Source organism: Xenopus laevis, chromosome 3S (assembly GCF_017654675.1).
Source record: "Xenopus laevis strain J_2021 chromosome 3S, Xenopus_laevis_v10.1, whole genome shotgun sequence".
Lineage (NCBI taxonomy): Eukaryota > Metazoa > Chordata > Amphibia > Anura > Pipidae > Xenopus > Xenopus laevis.
In genome coordinates, this window is record NC_054376.1 from 60,842,430 (window position 1) to 60,864,511 (window position 22,082).

Consider the following 22,082-nt stretch of genomic DNA (forward strand, 5'->3'; position numbering starts at 1 on the left):
TTATAAATATCATCTATCTTAGATTCTGCCTCTGTAATATGGTGCCCAAGTTCCGCTACTTGATTGGTCAGGTCAGTTGTGATTTTAGTCACTGTTAATTCAAGTTCATGTTGTAGCAGTATTTTAAATTTGTTTAGCAATACCTTATCTAAAGAATGCACTTGCTGTGCCTGTGCAGAACATTCTGATGTTTAACTATGGAATAATAAACTTTGTTGCAATGCCATTGTGGAATCTGTGGCAGGTGACACACTTCTGTTAAGCCTCATCAGGTACTTGATTACAGAGTGCATGACAGTCATGGGTGGAGTAGAAGCGGTTGTGGTCCGTTTCTTACGTGATCTCTGGGAACGCTGGCTTGCCCCAGGCGCTGGGAGATACAATCTGTAAGCGGCTGGTCGGGAATACCTAGGCTGTTAGCATAAAAGTCATTGGTTGTTGCAGAGAGGTCTCAAGGTGTGGCCATCTTGGACTACGCACGACTCCCAATGGGTTTCTTTTCCCTGTAGGGGGGACCCTAGCCACAATGGGTTTTTTAACTTGTTTAGGGGGCTGGCCACCAAAGAAGTTTTTTTTAACTTTTATGGGGGGCCCGGACCATCCATATTTTGTGTTTTAAATTATATGGGAGAACCTGGCCACCAATGGGTTTTTCACAGAAGCCCAAAACATAATATTTACCATTTCTAGTTTAATTCTTTGATAATATTTCGTTTTCTGAAAAAGAGCTGCTGGTGATTGCAAGGTTATTTGTAACAGAATATTCTTTTAACAGAACTATTACAAATGGCAATGTGCATAAGAATATCCTGAATTGTCTTGTTTTAAATATTTCCAATGCATTTTCGTGTGTTTTCTGCAGCCCCTAACATCCAAATACCAAGAGATGTAGTTCAATAATAACTGTTGTACAGGTTGGAATACAGTTACAAATATCTAACAAAATAACAAAATAGGACAGTCGTTGTAAAACCGTAGTGGGGTCCCAAATACTCTTTTTGTCCTACAGTAAAGCCAGTCCAACCTTTATCACTGGCATTACCATCTTCTAAATCTAAAATATTTTGAGAAACCCACCACTATCAATGCAGCATGTTTATAAATAACTAAAATTACAATATCTTACCTTGTAATTACTAGGATCATATGTGAGAGCATTTCCAAGGTATTCAAATGCTTTCTGGAACAAACCATTCTATGAAAAAAGCAAAATATAAAAAGCAGTAAGAAGCTATAGAGACAATCAACTGTTAGTTTATATAACTAAAAAATATATTTTATTCCCTTTCAAAACAGTATTTTTTATATTTTATGAAAACTTTCCATGACTTTTCACCAAAGACGAAACACACATTAATTACCTGGCTGAGGTATCAAGATTATCAAGATTTTGCAAAAAATCAATTGGTTGACATAGATGAAAGTTTCTGAGGTACAGGAAAGAGAAGGAATTAACACTCCCTGTCTGATATGAAAGATCACTGATCCTTTTGTGGGGGGACTCAATCAAAATGACACTTTCAATACTTCAGTGGGTCAATGACCCCTATCGGGTTGTGTACTGGGTTACTGTCTGAAGCAGTTAAAAGAGTCAGATTTCTGCAGTGATGCAGTCAATAGTTGCGCCCAGGGCTGCCATCAGATATCACGGGGCCCTGTACAACAAAATTATGAGCGTCCCCTGGAAGCCGCTATGCACTGTTAAAATTATTATGATCACACCCAATTTACAAATCTCACCTTTATTCCATGGTTGGAATGGCAGTATTTGACACACAAATTGTACTAGAATTTCTAAGGCAAAAAGTGGTCCCCACCATTTTATGACATATCGTGGCCAATGTTCCCTCTAAGGTGTAAATAATAAATTATTTCCGCACAAAGCCGAAAAGGAATTTACAGGGAACATTGATTGTGGCTCTCAGCATCACACTGTGACAACAGCATGTCATAAGAGACATATTGATAGAGTCCACCAAGAATTTCACGAGACTCCGTGTGCTTAGCATCCCATGCTACATTTTGGCTCCCAGCATTCTTCTATTGTACATCTACTCATTAAGCCACATGCATATTATATACCACCAGTAGTAACAGTGCCCCAATTATTGTAAATCCAAGAGGAACATGGTTTGAAATGCTCCCATGTATGAAAATAAGAATCAATTATTTGGCCAGGCAATGACCCTACAGCCAATTCCATGTATAATGCCACTTGGCTAGAGAAAATACTTTTGTTGGAGAAAATACTGTGTAATAAAAATATATACCCACAACAATAAAATACATAAATCATTTTCAAAATGCTATTTTTCAGAGATATTTTCCAATGTCCTCTCCTTTTCTTGGTCTGCTTTTTACTTTTTTTAAGTCATTTCACATTGTCTTATGACAGTAATTAATAAAGTTTTCTAGGTGTTAACTATAACTCCCAAGATCCTTTTAGCTATAAAGGAGAGTCAGAACATCAGCATGGGCATAACTCTGCCATATGTTGCCCTACTTTATACTTGCTTGCAGTAATAGGATGCCCAGAAGAGATATTTTAATTACCATTATAATATGTGTCAATTAAAATAATAATTAAAAAAACCTGTAGTGTGTTACTTAGAATTCTGGGGGGTTTTATTAAAGGAAAACTACCCCTCAAACAATGTAGGTCTCTATAAAAATATATTGCATAAAACATCTCATATATAAAACCTTGCTTCATGTAAATAAACCATTTTCAAAATAATGTACTTTTTTAGTAGTATTGCCATTGGGTAATCATAAAAATAAAATGGTCATTTTAAATAATTAAGGACAGCCCCCCCTACAATTGGATCATAAAAGGCATCTGTGCAGGCCTGGCAGGAAAAACAGAGTTCAATGTGATTTTCAAACGTGCCAAGATATCTGGTCAATTTGCAACCACATATTTGTCTTGATGAAGTTGGCTAGGGCCCATACAGGGGCAGAATCAGCAACAGGGTCTGAATTACAGCTTAAATCTGCCGTTATATGGCAGGACAGTTCAGTGTGAAAATAAAAAACTGTGTAAATAGGCTGTGCAAAATAAAAAATGTTTCTAATATAGTTAGTTAGCCAAAAATGTAATTTATAAAGGCTGGAGTGACTGGATGTCTAACATAATAGCCAGAACACGACTTCCTGCTTTTCTGCTCTATAATTCTGAGCTAGTCAGTGACTTGAAGGGGGCCACATGGTACATTTCTGTTCAGTGAGTTTACAATTGATCCTCAGCATTCAGCTCAGATTCAAAAGCAACAGATATGACCCACGTGGCCCCCCTCAAGTCTCTGATTGGTTACTGCCTGGTAACCAGGGTAACCAGTCAGTGTAAACCAAGAGAGCTGAAAAGCAGGAAGTAGCGTTCTGGCTATTATGTTACACATCCAGTCACTCCAGCCTTTATACATTACATTTTTGCCTAACAAACTATATTAGATACATTTTTTATTTTGCACAGCCTATCTATTTACCTAGTTTTTATTTTTACACTGAATAATTCCTTTAAGGTAACACAAGCAAAGACAGTGGAACTGTCAACAGGGACAGGAAAGATCAAGATGTAAAAAGCACAGGGCTGCTGTAGTTTTGGGCTTCTATACTAAGGGCTATGCATATACTATGTTACTTTATACTATATATCTTATGTTATGTTTGGGTAGGTTACCATTCAAACCACATAGAGTATGATCTACAATATAAGTATCCAGGTATACCACATTGAAAATACTTTGAAGAAAACAATTAACGTAGAACACTGACCTGCAGGTACAGCAATCCCAGTGTTGTTAATAGTTCAGTGTTTTCTGGAGACAGCCTTTAAAAAAAAAAAAAAAAAAAAAAAAACCATATTAAAGAAAAAACATGCTACTGTCTAACAAGGATAAACAAAAATGCCCAGGTTAGTAGGATCAGCTTCTGGTGCTTTCAGATAAAATTGGTAGCAGTTCATGAATCCACTAAAAAATAACACCAAGACAAATTAAACTTTAAAACAGCAAAGCCTTTATTAAGAAATAACTTACAGAAACTCCACTTCCGTTCCTCTTCAGAAAAGGCGACAGGGCAACCATCCATCCTGTGGCACTTGATTTCTCCTCCCTGACTATTTTACTGACAGCATGTGCTCTGCCCCCATCTCATTCTCCAGCTCTTCTTCATCCTCTCAGGAGCAGCAGTAGGAATGCGATGTCGGCGGGCTCCCCATTGGCTTCACAAGGGGTGCAGGAAGGTAGAGGAGGGCAGCGCGTCCATTCCTGCCTTGCAGAACCGGTGCCGATACCTACTCCTCCTCTTGCGCTGCTGCCGCTGGGTGTGTGTTCAGTGTAGAACTTCAGTTGAATGCTGTGTTAGGGCAGCAATTGTGTTCCTTATATTCGCATGGAGTCCAGCAGCGGCAAGGAGAGGGGCCACATGGAGGGGCATGGAGCACTGAACCGCGTTCAGCACAACCAGCTCACTCCAGGTCAGTCGCAGCAGAGCCACCTGGTCGGTTATGTGCAGGTCCGGGAAGAAAGGGATGTTCCTGGCCCAATCCACGGCGCTGAACAGTAACCGGGCCGCCAGCTCGCAGATGTTCTCAATGCCTACGATGTTGATGGGCTGCATGCATTGGCTTCCATAGCGGGACGTGGGGGTAGGGCTCAGCCCGCAGCAGCATGTATGTGAGATATGTATCCAGACAGTTAGCAGTGGCCGCTCAAGGGGTCGCCGTTGGTGAGAGCGCATTGACCTGGGTTCGGCTGGGCGATATGGGCATGCCACAAGTTTTTTTGGAATGTTTGCAGAGCTGTTTTTTCTGCCTCCCACTGCTCAGAATTCTTACTTATGCTAGCTTCCTGCGTGACTTCCACCCTCGCTAACACTAACTGCTCAACCATGTTTTTAAAGTTATTTATAAATGTATTTGAATTGGAACAAGTACACGTATTTGTTTTTTAGGGAGTCTTTTGCCAGCACAAACCTCTTTAAATATTTTTTTAAATACTAATCTCCTCCAAAAAGCCACATGAACGTGTAACAGTTTTCTTAAAGAATAAGTGAACAAGGAGGGCAGAAACACCAGTCATAACCAGCATATCAGTAAAATAACAAAGAAAAGGAGAAACAGAAATAATAACCGTAACAGTTTGCCAACAGCCTGTATAAAGACATTGCACCAATCTAGGTACACAGTGTTTTCCTAAATTCAGCAACAGCATATTTAAGCTTACTAACCCTTAAAAATGAAGAGTGCTGTATTACCCTTGGTTTATGAATTCCAACAGAAAAGGTAATTTAGAGTTGCCATTCTCTGGCAGATAAAACTGACCCTATGTACTTATGACTCTCTATGAATCTGTCCCAAGTGTAATTCAATGTGCTCTACAAAAGTGTATTTATTTAGGTGGGTGAATATTCACTGGTATTGCTTTTACAAATTCCTGTTCTTGCAGGAATACTTTCATCAGAAAATCAATCAGTTTTATAGATATCCTGTTTTGTTTTTCACATTAAAGGAGAAGGAAAGGCTAAAATGAAGTAAGCTTCATCGGAAAGGTCTATATAAATACACCAGTAAACCCTAAAAGTAATGCTGCTCTGAGTCCTCTGTCAAAAGAAATACCACATATCTTTGTTTCTATTGTGTATACATGGACTTCTGTATCAGACTTCCTGTTTTCAGCTTAAACCTCCAGAGCACAGCCTTGAGCATGCTCCGTTTGCTCCTCTCCCACTCCCCTCCCTGCTGTAATCTGAACCCAGAGCTATGAGAGAGCAGGGAGAGACTCAGACAGGAAGTGATGTCACATCAAGCCAATATGAAAGTTGCTATCCTAAACAAACAGAGAACACTTCAAGAGCTGTATGGTAAAGCATTCTATATAAATATAGTGTTGTAGCTTGCACTATTGTGGCTAATCTATTGGCAATAAACTGCTTCAGTAGCTTTAAAGACTGCTGACTATAGAACGTGCATAATGTAGATGATGCATGTATAACTCACTGAAGAGCTTGCATGAAGGTTTTAATAGCACCTTCTACATCTCCCTCTTGAAGCTGTATCCTTCCAAGAGTGATAGCGCTGAGATCTTGTCTGTGCAATTGCAGTGCCAAAGTTAGCTGTTCCTTACTCTGTAGACAAGAAGAAAAAAAAAATAGATATACCTTTAGATTGGAACTTCAGCCTTAACACGTAATCCTAATAACTAAGAGCTGAACAGTGATGCTTTAAAGGAATAGTTCAGTGTGAAAATAAAAACTGGGTAAATAGATAGGCTGTGCAAAATAAAAAATGTATCTAATATAGTTAGTTAGCCAAAAATGTAATGTATAAAGGCTGGAGTGACTGGATGTCTAACATAATAGCCAGAACACAACTTCCTGCTTTTCAGCTCTCTAACTCTGAGCTAGTCAGCGACTTGAAGGGGGGCCACATGGTACATATCTGTTCAGTGTGTTTGCAATTGATCCTCAGCATTCAGCTCAGATTCAAAAGCAACAGATATGACCCATGTGGCCCCCCTTCAAGTCTCTGATTGGTTACTGCCTGCTAACCAAGGTAACCAGTCAGTGGAAACCAAGAGAGTTGAAAAGCAGGAAGTTGGGCTATGTTCTGTTATGTTAGACATCCAGTCACTCCAGTCTTAATACATTACATATTTGGCTAACTATATTAGAAACATTTTTTTTTATTTTGCGCAGCCTATTTACCCAGTTTTTATTTTTACACTGAATAATTCCTTTAATGCTTCCAATAATATTATGACTATATATATATATTTATCCTGGCTACTTAGTTTATAGCAACTTCACCAGTAAAGCATCAGCACACTAAGGTTCTTACAAGGCCTAGTCATAAGTGGTACATTTTTGTTGGACATGTATTTACATGAATGGAGCTGCCAGAAGCATATATTTCTCATATATGCTCATATATACGACAGGGATTTCATTTGTAACAAGAGTAGTTTGACAAAGGTAATGATCATAAAGATTTACGTATCAAAGATTTCTGTGATTTTTACAGTGATTACTTACTTGCTACTTGCTTGGGCATTTGCAAGCAACAGTTCTTCCTTACTAAAAACACAGCATCAGAACACCATGAATCAGCTTTACCAGCCCCCATTACTGCCTAGGTGAATCATGTTGCATGTAATTACACTTCGTGTTTATGCAGTCAGCACCTGAATTACTAAGCTTCCAGACTGAAACACCAGATTTTGGAAAAACAGTAAAAAATAAATAATAGAAAGTAATTGAAAAAAGTCTATTTCTGGGGAACAATCTGAAAACAACTGAACTGAAAAGTTTTGGAAGGTGAACAACCCCTTTAACCAAAAAACAGCCGCATTTTTCAGATGAGAAATATCTAAATAAAATCACCTGAACTGGATTTTGCAGAGTTTCAAATTTGCTACAGCAAATGCTTGGTGATTTTAGGCAGGTTGATGGCAGACTAAACACCAAAAAGCATGCACTTTTGTATATATGTTTTATTCTTATGTCCAAAGAAAAAAAAAATTGGGCAAATGTTTAATGCACTACATGACATTTATTCCTTCTCAATATCTAAAAATGGAATTAAAATCCTGCTTTGCGATGTATTTGCTTACCTGCTAATCGCAGACATTTTTAATCCAACACAAAACAACAAATTGTTGGCATCATTCCCTTTCACCTATATCCTCACCTTGCTCAGATCTTTCAGAAAAAGGTAGCAGACTCCAAGATTGTGACATATCTCCTGCAAAAATAAATACAGTATCTGATGACATTAATACAGTAGGACCTACAGTATATAGGACTGTATTAGGGAACACATTTACCTATGCATACAAATTTAGTACTTTGACTCCATGATAAGCTCATTTTTATACCACTGTGTTATGTGGACAACTGTACATGAAAGAATGTCTAGTACACTTTGGATTTTTTTTCATGTAACGCCAACTAGAAATGATAAAGTAATAATGTCTGTGCTAAAGCTAGCCACAATTTTATAACTTTTGTCAAGAGGCTTGCACTTAAAGTGGACCTGTCACCCAGACACAAAAATCTGTATAATAAAAGTCCTTTTCAAATTAAACATGAAATCCAATTTCTATTTTTTATTTAAGCATTCATAGCTGTTGTGAGCTCATTTAAAAATCTCAGCTGTCAATCAAATATTGTCTGCCCCTCCTCTATGCCCGTGGCATAGAGGCGGGGCAGACAATTACTTTCACTTTCAATTCAGCACTTCTTAGATGTCACTGCTCTCCCCACATTCCCCCGTTCTCTTTACCATATAATTGTGTGGTCAGGACATGAGGGTGGACATCGGGTCCCCCATTCTGGTGCACAAACAAGATTCTGAGATGATACAAGACTTGTCTTAATAACAGTGTCCACAAAATGGCTCCTGCCTGCTTTCTATCATTTTGAAATCCCAGACTGAAGGAAACAAGATTCAAATAATTTATATAGTGTAGTTAAAGTTCATTTTCCTTGACTAATCTAATAAAATAGGATTTTGAATAATTTTTTTGGGTGACGGGTCCCCTTTAAAGATGGAGAGAAGAAACATTTCACACTTACCCAATCCTTTTGATTAAGTCTCGCTGCTTCATTGTAAACCTCAACAGCCGCTTTATGTTTTCCCAATAAAAACCTGAAATAAAGGAGCAGGGGCAGAAGAGAACAGTAAACAAAATGGATATTAATATACAATATGTTGATTTTTGTTCTACATATTGCTACCTTTAAAACTTGCAAGATACTTAGGTTCACCATGCTCAAACCCCCATCTCCATACATGAAGAGCTACTGAAAATACAGGTTTAATATAACTGCATATTCCCCTTTTCTAATCTATTCCAGCGAGAATATAGAATTTTTTATGACCTAAATATAGCAAAAGAAATATATCTTTATATTTTATATGTCCCTGTCTCTGAAGATCACTGTTTGTCCTTCATTCCTTGGCTTCCAGCAAAGACTTGTATCTTGTACTTGCCCTTGTATTACAAAAGAGAGAAGGCTCCTAAACTTGGGACAGACTATATTTAAATGGGATCTGTTATCCAGAAACCCGTTATCCAGACAGCTCCGAATTACGGAAAGGCCATCCCCTTTTCTCTGTAATAATAAAATATTAGCTTGTACTTGATCCCAACTAAGATATCCTTATTGAGATAATTAAGATATTAAGATATCCTTAAAAAGCAGCCTATTGGGTTTATTTAATGTTTACATGATTTTTTAACAGACTTAAGGCATAAAGATCCAAATTACATAAGATCTATTATCCGGAAAACCCCAGGTCCCAAACATTCTGGATAAAAAAAAGTCAAATAAATAACATGATGAAGTTACAGTCATGGTCCAGGTGCCTGTCTCATCATGTAAGAGTTAGTGCAGGGTGTGTAAAAGAGTTTCATTGGCATGAAGTGCAGGATTACTATCTTCTAATCAATTGGAAAAAACTCTAGGGTGTTGCTTTATATCAGCATGTTCCAAATAAATACAGGGTGAGTTATATTGTTACTTCCTGCATTTTATGAGTTGTGTTTTTGATGTTTCCTTCCTGTACTTGTCACAGGGCTTTAATGATTTGAATTATTTTTACAGCAACAGCATCAGTTCATTCTATCTGTGGTTATATATTTCCACCTTTTATCAGAAATGTTTGCATGCATCGAAATATTTAAAATATTTAAAATATCCAAAGATTTAAAATTTTTAAAAGTATTTTCCTTTCTCCCTATAGTAATAAAAGAGTACACTGTACGTGTTCCTAACTAAGAGGGGGTGGGGGCATTTATTACTATTAACATGTATGTATATATATATATATATATATATATATATATATATATATATATATATATATATATATATATATATATATATATATATATATATATATAGTATATATACGCACAGAGGACCGGAGGATTGTGGCACAGCTTCACCTGTCGCAGCGCCTTTTTTAGGTCAGGCAGGCGCCACCAAAGATCCTGGAAAACCACCCGCAGGGGTGGTAGGAGACGCACAGGTCCGCACTCGACCGCAAAGGCAAGGGAGGCAAACCAACAAAAGGACCTGATCTTCAACCTCTCATCGTATCAGCCTACTGCCTCTGAAATGGCTGTGCTACAGAAGGTACTAAGCTTTGTACCATCGGTGAGTACTCACCCTTTTGAACGGGTTGTAGATAACTATAAATGTACTCGCCAACTCAGACTTATGGAAGTATTTAGCAATAATGAGGGTGGATTGGACGGCACACAGATGGAACAGGGACATGAAACAGTTATTACACACACTGACCCCCATGAGCGGACCTTTAAACCTAAAAGTACCTATGATCCCCCTAGTAATAACCCTGCAATAAAGATTTTCCATAGATTATTGAACAATGACATGTTACCGGAAGTCCGCAACACACGAAAATGGAGAGGGAACTTAACCCCTGTTGAAAAGGAAGCCATTAAGTCCCTAAAAAGCAATAAGGACATCATTATTAAGAATGCTGACAAGGGAGGAGCGTTAGTTATCCTAGACTACAGCTACTACAGGGAGGAAATAATGTCCCAATTGTCCGAAGTCAAAAATTATGGGATGCTTACTTTTGACCCCACTGAAAAATTTAAAGGGGAACTTAAGGCCCTCATACAAATGGGAGTAGCACAGGGTTGGATCACAAAAGAAATGGGGAGCTATTTGATACCAGAAAATCCCACCGTTCCAGTTATATACACCCTACCGAAAATACACAAAAATTGTGAAAGGGAGACCGATTATTTCATCTACTGGGTCTCTCAACGAAAAGATTGCACAATATCTGGACATTTTGCTTCAACCATGCATCACCGCAACCAGTAGTTATCTAAAAGACACCACTGACTTCTTAAATGTAATAGGGAGTATTGATATGCCTATTGACGAAACAACACTGGTCACGATGGACATACAAAGTTTGTATACCTGCATTCCACACGCTATGGGCATAGAAGCAGTGCGAAAGTTAATTTTGCATAATCCTGCATACAATGGGCCACCAGTGGAATATATTTTACAGTTATTGGACTTTGTGTTGCAAAAGAATTATTTTAAGTTTGAGACCAAATATTATATACAACGGACTGGGACAGCCATGGGTTCAAAAGTAGCACCTGTGTATGCTAATGCTTTTATGTGTGATTTTGAAAATGAACATATTTATGGACATAAATCGTTCAAACAGTTTGGCAGTTTCTACAGGCGCTACATAGATGACCTGTTCTTTATATGGACGGGAACAGCAGATGAGCTAAAAATATATGTAGATGGCCTTAATAATTTAAATACACCCATCAAGCTAACGTTGAACTACAACTCCCAACAATTGAGTTTTTTAGATGTTGAATTGTACAAACAAAATGGCAGGCTGCAGACACGGATTTTTACTAAAACTACAGATAGAAATACTACACTATAAAAGCCATCACCCTAAACATCTTCTCAATTCCCTCCCCAAGTCACAAATGATACGAGTAGTTCGGATAGACAGTGATCCGAAACAAAAAGAAATAGATTTAGACAGAATGTGTGCCAAATTTTTGGAAAGGGGTTATCCCGAACAATTGATCAAAGATACCAGGGGCATGGTGATGGCCATGGCACGTGAGCAGTTACTGCAAAACAGAGATCAGCAATCCCAACAAGGCAATCGGAAAGACATTTACTATGTGAGCAAATACAACCCCCACAGTAAAACTATCAAAGACATAGTCTCAAATCATTGGGAAATAGTTGCCACCGATGAAACAATGAAAAATAAGGTCCCTAGAAAGCCAAGGTTCAGTTATTCAAGAAGTACAAACCTTAAAGAACATCTAAGTCCATCAGACCCAACAGATAAATACACTAAACCTCAAGTGCAACACTTCCTATCAGCGCAACCAGGAGTGTATAAATGTACAGGTTGCATCATATGTAACACACTAATCTTGGGAAAAGAGTTTAGACACCCAAGAACAGGTAAAAAATACGAGATAAAACACAAATTGACATGCACATCAACAGCAGTAGTGTATATCATTAAATGCCCATGCGGCCTCATATATTGTGGCAAAACTGTTAGGCAATTAAAGGAAAGGATAAATATGCATCGAGCCAGCATTAGGGCAGCACTAGATCCTGATAGGAAAATTGATCCAAAAAAACAGGACATCGCACAGCAGCCAGTAGCAAAACACTGGCGTGAAGCACGACATGATCCATCTGCCTTCAAATGCATGCCAATAGACCACATACCTAAACCCCCAAGAGGTGGAGATATAGATAAAATGCTATTAAAACGTGAGGCGTTTTGGATATATGAACTTGATTGTGTTATTCCTAAGGGACTGAATGGGCAGCTACAACTTAATTGTTTCCTAACTTGAAACTGAACGAAATATAATGGTGATACTAATTGTGTCTCTTAACCACACAGGAATGTGCCAAAATAAGGTGTGAAAATGTCTCAACCCTGTGAGTAATGTGTTTCTTTTATGTTTATATTCTTTCATTTTTTGTTTCTTTTGTAACACCTTATACTTTGCAACAATGTTTCCTATGGAAGTAATAGGAAATGTGGTTATATATGGACACTTACAAGCTCAGCACTAACACCTAGTGGTGCAAGAAAATAAGGACACACAGGTTCTTCAACAAAAGGAAGAAAATGTTTATTCTAATGACTATATATGGACTTATGACGTCAGGAGGGCGCCAAATTCACTGGAGGGGGAGGGTATTTAATTGGTTACACTGTTTGTGCACATTATCCTTGAGAAAGGTCCCCAGGAGGGACCGAAACGTCGGATTGTGATGTGAAAATAAAAGCTATCACTTTGAAATGAAAATGAGAGTGCGGATCCTCTATTACTTATTCCTTAAACATTGATCGAGCACCTCGAATTAACCATTGTCAGAGGTGTGGGCACTCCAGCAAAAGTTTGTTTGTATGTATATATATATATATATATATATATATATATATATATATATATATATATATATATATATATATATATATATTTATATATATAGCACCAACATATTTTGCAGCACTGACTTCTACTAAAGATGTTTGACCAATTCCATGTTTATTTACAAACATTGTTGACCAATTTTTGGTTAGACCAAAAGTCTAAGTAATAAGATGCACTAATTGGCCCTGATCCAGGAACATAAAACAACCAATAAGATGTTTGCTTTTAAAAAGGTATAGATGTGAATATTAAGTAATGCGAAATCACGTGTACTGTAGTATTTCACACTTCAATTTGTGTAGATATTTCTCTTGTAAATGTTACTGTATTGTAGGGCAGTGGTCTCCCAATGGGGTACAGCCTGTAGGACCCTGTAAACCCTTATTCTGGAGCTACGAAGGTTAGCACTAGAAACTGAAAGTGCACTGATATGGATACATTTTTTCAATTCCAGGTAACAGTTCTGTGACGGACAATATGAAAAAAAATATTTGTATCCAGTATTAGAACTATAGTTCATATAAACAAGCTGCTGTGTAGCAATGGCAGAAATTGAAAAAAGGCGTTATGGCACAGGATAAATAGTGGATAACAGATAACACCATTATGTTTTACAGAGCTTATCTGCTGTGTAACCTGATCCTTTTCTCCTTTGACTTACTATAGTAGTGTTCCTGAAGCAAACACACCAGTTTTAACAGTGCAGGGCAACACTGCATTATATTTGTATTACTTTATAACACATTTTTTTTATGTTTTTATGTTTTTGACTGTTCCTTTAAAATTCTCTGGATGCTGCAAGACAACTGCAGTAATCTGCATTTTAGCAGTGGTGTTCCTTTAAATTAAACCCTTGCAGAGACTCAGTTGTCAGCTGTTGCAGAATAATCTCTAGCACCTTTGTAATCTCAGAAGAGGATTAACTAATATAGAAGAAGCGTAAAGAATAAGGAGAAGGGGGTAGATGTCACATATAAAACATTTCCAAACAGGTGTTCAAACTGTATTAAAGGCTTTTATGTTGCTAAATATTTCCACTGAAAGAAGAATTAGCTGTACATTTCACATATTTTGCTTCCTTTATCTGATAAATCTGGGTTTATCATTTTATGTTAACTTGAAAGGGATCACATGTATTTCAGGTATATGAATTTATCAAATTCTATGTGTGTGTTTACTTTTTATATCCTTATTTCAACTATGAAGTTTGTCCATAACTGATTTGATTTTTATTTAATTGGTGTAATGAACATTGTGTTCATTCTACATGCCTATGGGTCAAGCCCAAGGGTATGTATAAGAGGCACATGGTTTACAATGGATCCAAACAGCTGGCACAATTAAGTTTTAGGGTGTGTCTCTCCAACTGTTATTTATAATGCTAAGTCAAGTGGCTTTAGCAACTATCTTTTGCACTTTCTAACTGGTAAGGAAGTTGGATGAAAAAGAAACGGAGATGAGCAGAAAACAACACATTTAGGAAGATCATATATATATTTATCTTACAAAGATCGAGCAACTTGTTTCAGGTTATCGGAGCTGGTTGGATTCAGGACTGCGCATGTCTGAAAAAGCTCTAGGGACTCCTGAATTTTTCCTTCCAGTCTGAGGATTAATGCTAGAAACAGAGGGTGCATGAATGACAGATGGTTAGGAATGGAGAATAAGTGTCACAACTAAATTAGAAAAGAAGATAAAAGGCTGATATGAAGCAAAGGGAAGGACAAATGAAAGACATATTGGAAGCAGGAGAAATGGCAGCTGCAGAGCAAAAAGATGGACACTCCTGGTGTAACAATGAAGAAAGGTTAACCAGGAAGAACCAAACAAAAACACTGGTATAGACCATTTAAATTCAGTAATGTAACAGTCACTCACCTTGCACATATATTGCATATTCACATACTCCCTGAGTGGCCTGCAGCTGCTCCTTAATCGCCACCTGAAAAAGTACAACATTATACACCTAGCACTTGCAGTCAATTACACCACACACATTTAGTTCAAGCAGTACACAAAGTCCCAAAGGTGAGCACAGTTGTAACAAGCAATAAGCAACTGTTTTAAGAAACAAAAACATATTTTATATGGATGCATCCCAATGATTCAACCAGTTATAATCTCAACCTAACTTCTGACAAATGCTGAATGCGGTTCATCTCACAGAAAGGGTGTATTTCCTTTAAATCTAGAAGGCAACCCTTTATCTTACAGTCCTACTTTGTTGTTAAATATATTCTAATTAATATATATTATATATTCTAACCGTTACAACTAGCATCTCATAGGTTGCTGTCAAACACCTAATCTTTGTAACAGTATCTGTAAGGCAAAATCAGATGCCAACAAGTAAATCAGAATATGGCCATAAATGCATGCACCATGGATTCAGAATATCTCATCTCACAATTCAGTACACAGGCTGACACTATCATCTCCATCATATAAATGTCATGCAGTAGGGAATATAAATGATTTATTTTTGTAAGAGAATCACAATTAATACACATTTAATATATAATTGTGTCATGTTACAAACTTAAGACAATACAAACTCAACTTGGTATTCTATTATATTTATTACATTATACTTACATTATAGCAAAACATTTCCTTCTATTTTATCCCCAGAACCAGGGTGATACAATAAAATAAAGAGTGCAACCTTTTTATGGTTGTGGAATGTCTTAAAATTACAGTAGTGTGCACATAACTCTCACCAAATCCTATAGGTCTGGTACCAAACATTTTTTTCAGGTGGGATTATTCTTCCAGTAGTAATCAACGTTCAAGCACTCAATTATTATCAGTACAAAAAGAGCTAAAGAACTAGGATTTTTTAGTCATTATGTCTACTGAATTTCCAGCTGACTGTGACCTGTACTACTATATCGACTTTACCTGCAGTGAAAAAGCAATTTTTACGTGCATCTTTACTTGCACAATTTAGTTGCTCTTTATAAATAAATGTGGCACACAAACAAATATTTCAATTTAATCAGACACATTCCATATTCAACCTAACCATAAGCCTTGGGCCACATGGGGGCTGAAATCAGGTAGCTGAAATACACAGCCTTTAGGGCTCTTACACATGAGCGTTTTTACCTGCGCTCCCCTGCATTCCGTTTTTCGGCGTTCAGCCGCAGGGGAGCGCAGGAATAGACGCATTTAATTATTTCAAATGGGGCTGTACTCACACAGGCGCATGTAGGCGCCGAACGCAGGAAAAATGCAGCATGTTGCGTCTCAACCTGCGTTCGGCGCCTACATGCGCCTGTGTGAGTACAGCCCCATTTGAAATAATTAAATGCGTCTATTCCTGCGCTCCCCTGCGGCTGAACGCCGAAAAATGGAACGCAGGGGAGCGCAGGTAAAAACGCTCATGTGTAAGAGCCCTTAGCCTGCCGGTGGTATGGCTGAAATCAATCAGTGTATTTCAGCTGATTTTGGCCCCTGTGGCCCTAGCCTAAAGGTCAATGCAGAGCAGATGGTGGCAATTATGGGAGGACAAGATAACAGCTAATAAAATTATCTTTCCCATATTAGTCTCTTTTATAGTGAGCTTTTCCTCATCTGTAAATTTGAGACAGGGGAGCTTTATAAATGCAGAGATCATTATCTTTATTTTAACAATATCCGCGGTGGGGAGATAATCAGCACAAGACATATGATGGAACATCCTGTAAAAAATAACCAATGCAAATATATTTTAATGAGCATTTTAAGAAACTGAAGGGATTACAGATTTACAGATTAGGTAAATCAGGGATGCAGTGCCCAATGCACTGCATACATGTTGGTGATGGGATGTCATAATGACATGTTTAAAATTGGCATAATTAAATGTAATTTATTAGGAAAATGCAAAATAATTTAGATACATAAAAAAAACAATAACCCCTTACCTTACATGAGTCATAATCTTTTCTTACATAGTGTAAATGGATCAACCAGTTGCGTCTCTCTAGGATGGGAAGCTCCGGTACTGTGACAAGATTAGGGAGAATAATTTAGAATTTATAGTTACATGCCTAACAAATAGCTGTGTGGGTATGGGAACGGAAAACCAAAACTAATGATGTTAATGATGATTTCTTAGAGTAATACTATAGACACTATAATTATTCATTACATGTATAAAACATTAATTACATATAGTAAAATAAGCAAAACTAATATCTGAAAACAATTTAAGATGTATCAGATAACAAGACACTATGAAGTTCATAAACAACTATCACTATCTCTACTATACAGACTATGTGGAGTTTGTTTGTATAGAAATCAAAGAGCTAAAGCTATTCCTCTAGTTGTCTGATGAAGATATTCATTGTCTTTGCAATGATGCAGCCCTGCAAACAGAAATTTTCGTATGAAAAGGGTGTCATATTGACATACCAGTTAGCATTGCTTCCACTGGGTTCCGAGCCTGAATAGAATCTTTATGACATATCAATGTCTGTGAACTATGCAATATGTAGGGCTATATAAATTATGATGATAATAATAATAATATTAACCCTTTGCAAAGACTTTCAGTATGCAGCTCATTGGTGGCTTACAATTCACTTATATATCCATGTTATAGAGGCAGAAAAAATGTAAAAGTGCTTCCTTGTATTTGCGTTCTAATTGAAACTGATTTAGAACGTCAACCCTGACACCAACCTTTCTTGACACGGGATTTTCTCAAACCAGATTCTTGAGGGCCCTGCAAGAAAACAATGAGTCTTATGCTAATACAGTGGTCCCAAACCAGTGGCTCATGAGAAACATGTTGCTCACCAACCCATTGCATGTTGCTTCCAGTGGCTACTTATTTTTGAATTCCTGGCTTGTAGGCAAGTTTTGGTTGCATAAAAACCAGATGTACTGCCAAACAGAGCCTACTGTTGACTGCCAGTTACCAAATGGCCAATTACAACCTTTATTTGTCAGTGCCCAAACATTTTTTATGATTTTGTTGCTCCCCAACTCTTTTTACATCTGAAAGTAGTTCACAGATAAGAAAGGATGCAGACCCCCTGGGCTAATTGTACAGGGGGAACTTTGTTGATGTCACCAGCTGAAAATACCGGTGTTCAAAAACCTCTCCCCGCCTGCTACCGATTCTGTTAAGCTAACTTTTATTGTGTATATGTATGTATGGCCAATTATAAGCAACTTTTCAATTGGTCTTCATTATTTATTTTTTATAGCTTTTTTAGTTATTTGCCTTGTTATTCTGACTCCAGCTTTCAAACTGACCCCATCTAAAAAAACAAAGGCCATACATTTATTGTTAATGGTACTTTTTATTACTCATCTTTCTATTCAGACCATCCCCCTTGCATATTCCAGTTTCTTATTCAAGTGAATGCATAGTTGCCAGGGTAATTTGGACCTAGCAACCAGGTTGCAAACTGGAGAGTGGCTGAATATAAAGCTAAATAACTCAAAACACATGAATAATAAAAAACAATTGCAAATTGTCTCCGAATATCACTCTCTACATTATATTGAAGTTTAATTGAGAGGTGAACAACCCCGTTAACACTGAACTGTTCTTGCTCATTGTGCATCAGAAAGAGTATATAACATATACAGAACAGTAAATAACATTAGAATGAGTGACAGGTAGTGAGGAGAATATGCCAACAGTGATTCCTAGCCGCTGCAGGCTCCCCTGTACAGACTGGGAAAGGAGGCCGCAGGAAGAGGAACAGATGTTATCTTATTGTATATTTGTAAAACGGTTGCAGCAAAAATCTCAAATGCTATAATAATTCAGGGGTGCTGCGCCAATGAGGCAAGTTAAGAAAGGCCACTGGTTACCAGGAAAGGGAAAAATGTCAAACTGGAAAGTCAGCTCTTGAATGACAGAGAGCGCAATTGCACTTCCCTGCGCTAGCACCCTAGATCTCCTTCAGCTCAGTGCAGGAGGGGAGCGCAGCAGCAAGTCGCCTCAGGCAGCAAGGGTGCTAGGGGGTCTCCTCTGATATTGGTGTAAAGAGGGATGAATAAAATCCTGAATAAAGCAGCGCGTTTATGTAACTATGTGGGTTAAGTATCCTCATTACAATCAAATAACCATTGTGATAACAAACCCTACTTTGGCCTATATACCTACCACTACTTGCAGCTCCTCCGCCATCTCGCCCTGACTGTCTTTACAGTCGTTAAGTGTGTCCGTCACCAAGGCAACTTAGCCTAAGCACCTTCCACTCTGTGCGCTGAGCAAGGAGACTCGAGTAGAAACAAGATGCTGCACGATTGGTTCCCGTGTCACACACACATTGCATTTCAGAAATAAAAGAAAGAAGAGAATTATATAACACTCCGTCCTTCCATATCCTTTCAGTGCATCATACAGAAGTTACTTGTTTCCAGTTCTCACAGGACTCTTACCATTTATGTGTCAGTGGAAAATACAAGTGCACCGATTCAGCTTGCCTTCCTTCCACCCACGTGATTGGCCACCAGGTGTCTGCGGGGTCCTAATGCTCACAGCTGGTTTCTCCACTCACTATACTCCCACGGATAAGAATTGCAATCAATTCAATACAGATTTAAAAATCAGACAGTGTTAAGCTGGCCATAGATGCAAAGATCCGATCGTACGAATCATCGTACGATCGGACTTTCCCATCTCCCGACCCGCCAATAACCATTCAGATCAAAGTCTTACCAGTCAGATTAAGGTGGCCATAGACTCCAAGATCCGCTAGTTTGGCGACATCGCCACACGAGCGGATCTTTCCCCGATATGCCACTAAACTGCATGGCTATATCGGGGGTAATTCGAACTTTCGGCCGTATGGCCGAACGATCGAATTACGAAGCGGCTCCGACGGGTCGGTCGGGTAAAAATCCAACCTTCCCGATCGATATCGTGGCCAGATATCGATCGGGAAGACCCGTCGGAAGCCCCCATACACGGGCAGATAAGCTGTCAAGTCGGTCCAAACGGCCGATATCGGCAGCTTTATCTGCCCGTGTATGGCCACCTTAAGTTAAAGAACAGATCAGCAATGTACTGCCCCTGACAGCAATCGTACGATATCTATGTCCAACCAAAGCTAGTGACAGTCTCCCACTGAAAATCGTATGATCGGCAATACACGCAGAGATATTATCGGCAGCCGACAGAAATTTTCTAACCTGTCCGATCGACCAAACGACCGATCTCCGCCGGACGAAAAATGTCGGGAATATCCACACACGGTTCGAAAATCGTACGAATCCTCGATTCATACGATCAGATCTTTGCGTCTATGGCCAGCTTAAGTCTCCTGTACGTTCCTGGGCTGCAACCATTTTGCAAACAAGCAGCACATACATTAATGCAACCCCTCCAGCTGGATTTTCATGATTCATACAATCTGACAATCGTATTGTATTGTATTTCTACATTTGTAAAATGGGGGCAGCAAACATCTCAAATACTATCAGTACAATAATGGTGTAAAAGGGGATGAATAAAATCCCAAGGAAAGCAGCGGTTGGTACGGCATTCTCAATATGATTAAAGGAGAAACAAACCCCTTCTTAAAAAAAACCCTACACCCACCCCCCTCGGTGCAGATTCAGGGATTGGAGTTCATGGCAGCTATCTTCTGGGTCTTTGGTAATCTGACAACGAGAGCAGTTGGAGCAATTTCCCAGTTTTCGACAACTGCGCATGCACCGAAATAGACGGAAATTGACGAAGCAGCGGAAGAAGATATGAAGACCCCGACGATGGCTGCCATGAACTCCAATCCCTGAATCTGCACCGAGGGGGTAAGTAAAAAGTTGGGGGCATTTGCCCAGGGTAGCAGCTAGGCTGGGGGGGGGAGGGAAGGGGGTGTATGTGGGGTAGGTTTTTTTTTAATAATTTGTTTCTCCTTTAAATAACCATTGTGATAATACCTATTTCTATCAACCACCTATATACCTACCACCACTTGCTGCTCCTCCGCCATCTCGCCCTGACAGTGTTTATGGATGGAAAGAGTGTCCGTCACCAAGGCAACTGAGCCTGACGTTCCACCAGGTGCCTGCAGGGTCCTAATGCTCACAGCTAGTCACTCCAGGCAGCACAAGAAACAAAGTGCACGGATAAGAATTGTAATAAATTCAATACAGATTTAAAACTCCAAACTACATGTAGGATTCCTGACCCCAACCTAATGTGTTTTTTTGTATACCATACACTTCCTTAGAGGCCTCCTGTGTACCCTCAGCACCCTCCCCTAGTATTTATAGGCAGACTTTTCAGCTAAAGGTACTTTATTTATTCTAGTGCACTAGGATACAACCTAACGTGTTTCATATTGATAGGGTACTAAATCATAGCCTATAATTAAGTGAGCCTATAATTAAGTATCCACATTAGGTTGCATCCTAGTGCACTAGAATAAATAAAGTACCTTTTAACAGAAAAGTCTTCCTGGAAGAATGGTCCTTGGAAGTTCCTGCTCAATTTTTCTATATGGTTATGCACTTCCTCAGCTGAAGGTTCAGGGCGGTGCACCTTGACCACTTCTCTAAACCGGTGAGTTCTTTACCTTGAGACCTGAGGGATTTATTGCATTATCTTTACCTTCTATTGTTTATGATTCTATTTTGATAAAGTTCAGGGAGATTAGTTGCCCCGAAGAGATGTCACTGGGCGACTAATCTGCTCAAGTGTGTGCCCTGACATAAAGGTGGCAATATACAATTATGATCTTTCCTCCGACAGATGCGTCTATGGCTACCTTAAAGTGATACTGACACTAAAAAACTTTTTGAAATATGAATGTACATTAAAGGTTACCTATAGGTCATGTTGATCTTTTTTGCAGAGAGGTTTATTTTTGTAAGTAATTGTTAGTTGAAGTTACTAAACCTGACTGTTTTGCCAACCTGACTGTCTCATCTCAGCCAGTCAGTTAAAGTTTCTAATGCTAACGGACCCCTGCTGCACCAGACAGGTAATGTAAAAGCATTGTGCTAATACTTTATGGCAAAGTTATACTGTAAGTAGCTTTCAAAGGCAATATTATGATAGATATATAAAATAATGCATTTGAAAGCTACTTATAACTTTGCCATAAAGTATTTGCACAATGCTTTTAT

General features: G+C 38.5%; 1 protein-coding gene across 1 annotated transcript in view; it reads right to left on the reverse strand.

Annotated features, from left to right (window-relative positions):
• Positions 1 to 21,765, reverse strand: part of bbs4.S (Bardet-Biedl syndrome 4 S homeolog) — a 37,732-nt gene extending 15,967 nt beyond the window's left edge. The window contains exons 1-12 of the mRNA XM_018255604.2: positions 20,921 to 21,765; positions 19,389 to 19,506; positions 19,111 to 19,245; positions 17,670 to 17,712; positions 16,907 to 16,986; positions 14,877 to 14,940; positions 14,505 to 14,616; positions 8,575 to 8,647; positions 7,688 to 7,741; positions 5,999 to 6,126; positions 3,775 to 3,829; positions 1,127 to 1,195 (exon numbers count right to left, since the gene is read on the reverse strand). Coding sequence (XP_018111093.1) covers positions 1,127 to 1,195; positions 3,775 to 3,829; positions 5,999 to 6,126; positions 7,688 to 7,741; positions 8,575 to 8,647; positions 14,505 to 14,616; positions 14,877 to 14,940; positions 16,907 to 16,986; positions 17,670 to 17,712; positions 19,111 to 19,134 — 702 coding nt within the window. The 5' untranslated portion in view covers positions 19,135 to 19,245; positions 19,389 to 19,506; positions 20,921 to 21,765. The remainder of the gene's footprint in view (positions 1 to 1,126; positions 1,196 to 3,774; positions 3,830 to 5,998; positions 6,127 to 7,687; positions 7,742 to 8,574; positions 8,648 to 14,504; positions 14,617 to 14,876; positions 14,941 to 16,906; positions 16,987 to 17,669; positions 17,713 to 19,110; positions 19,246 to 19,388; positions 19,507 to 20,920) is intronic.
• Positions 21,766 to 22,082: the final 317 nt, after the last annotated feature.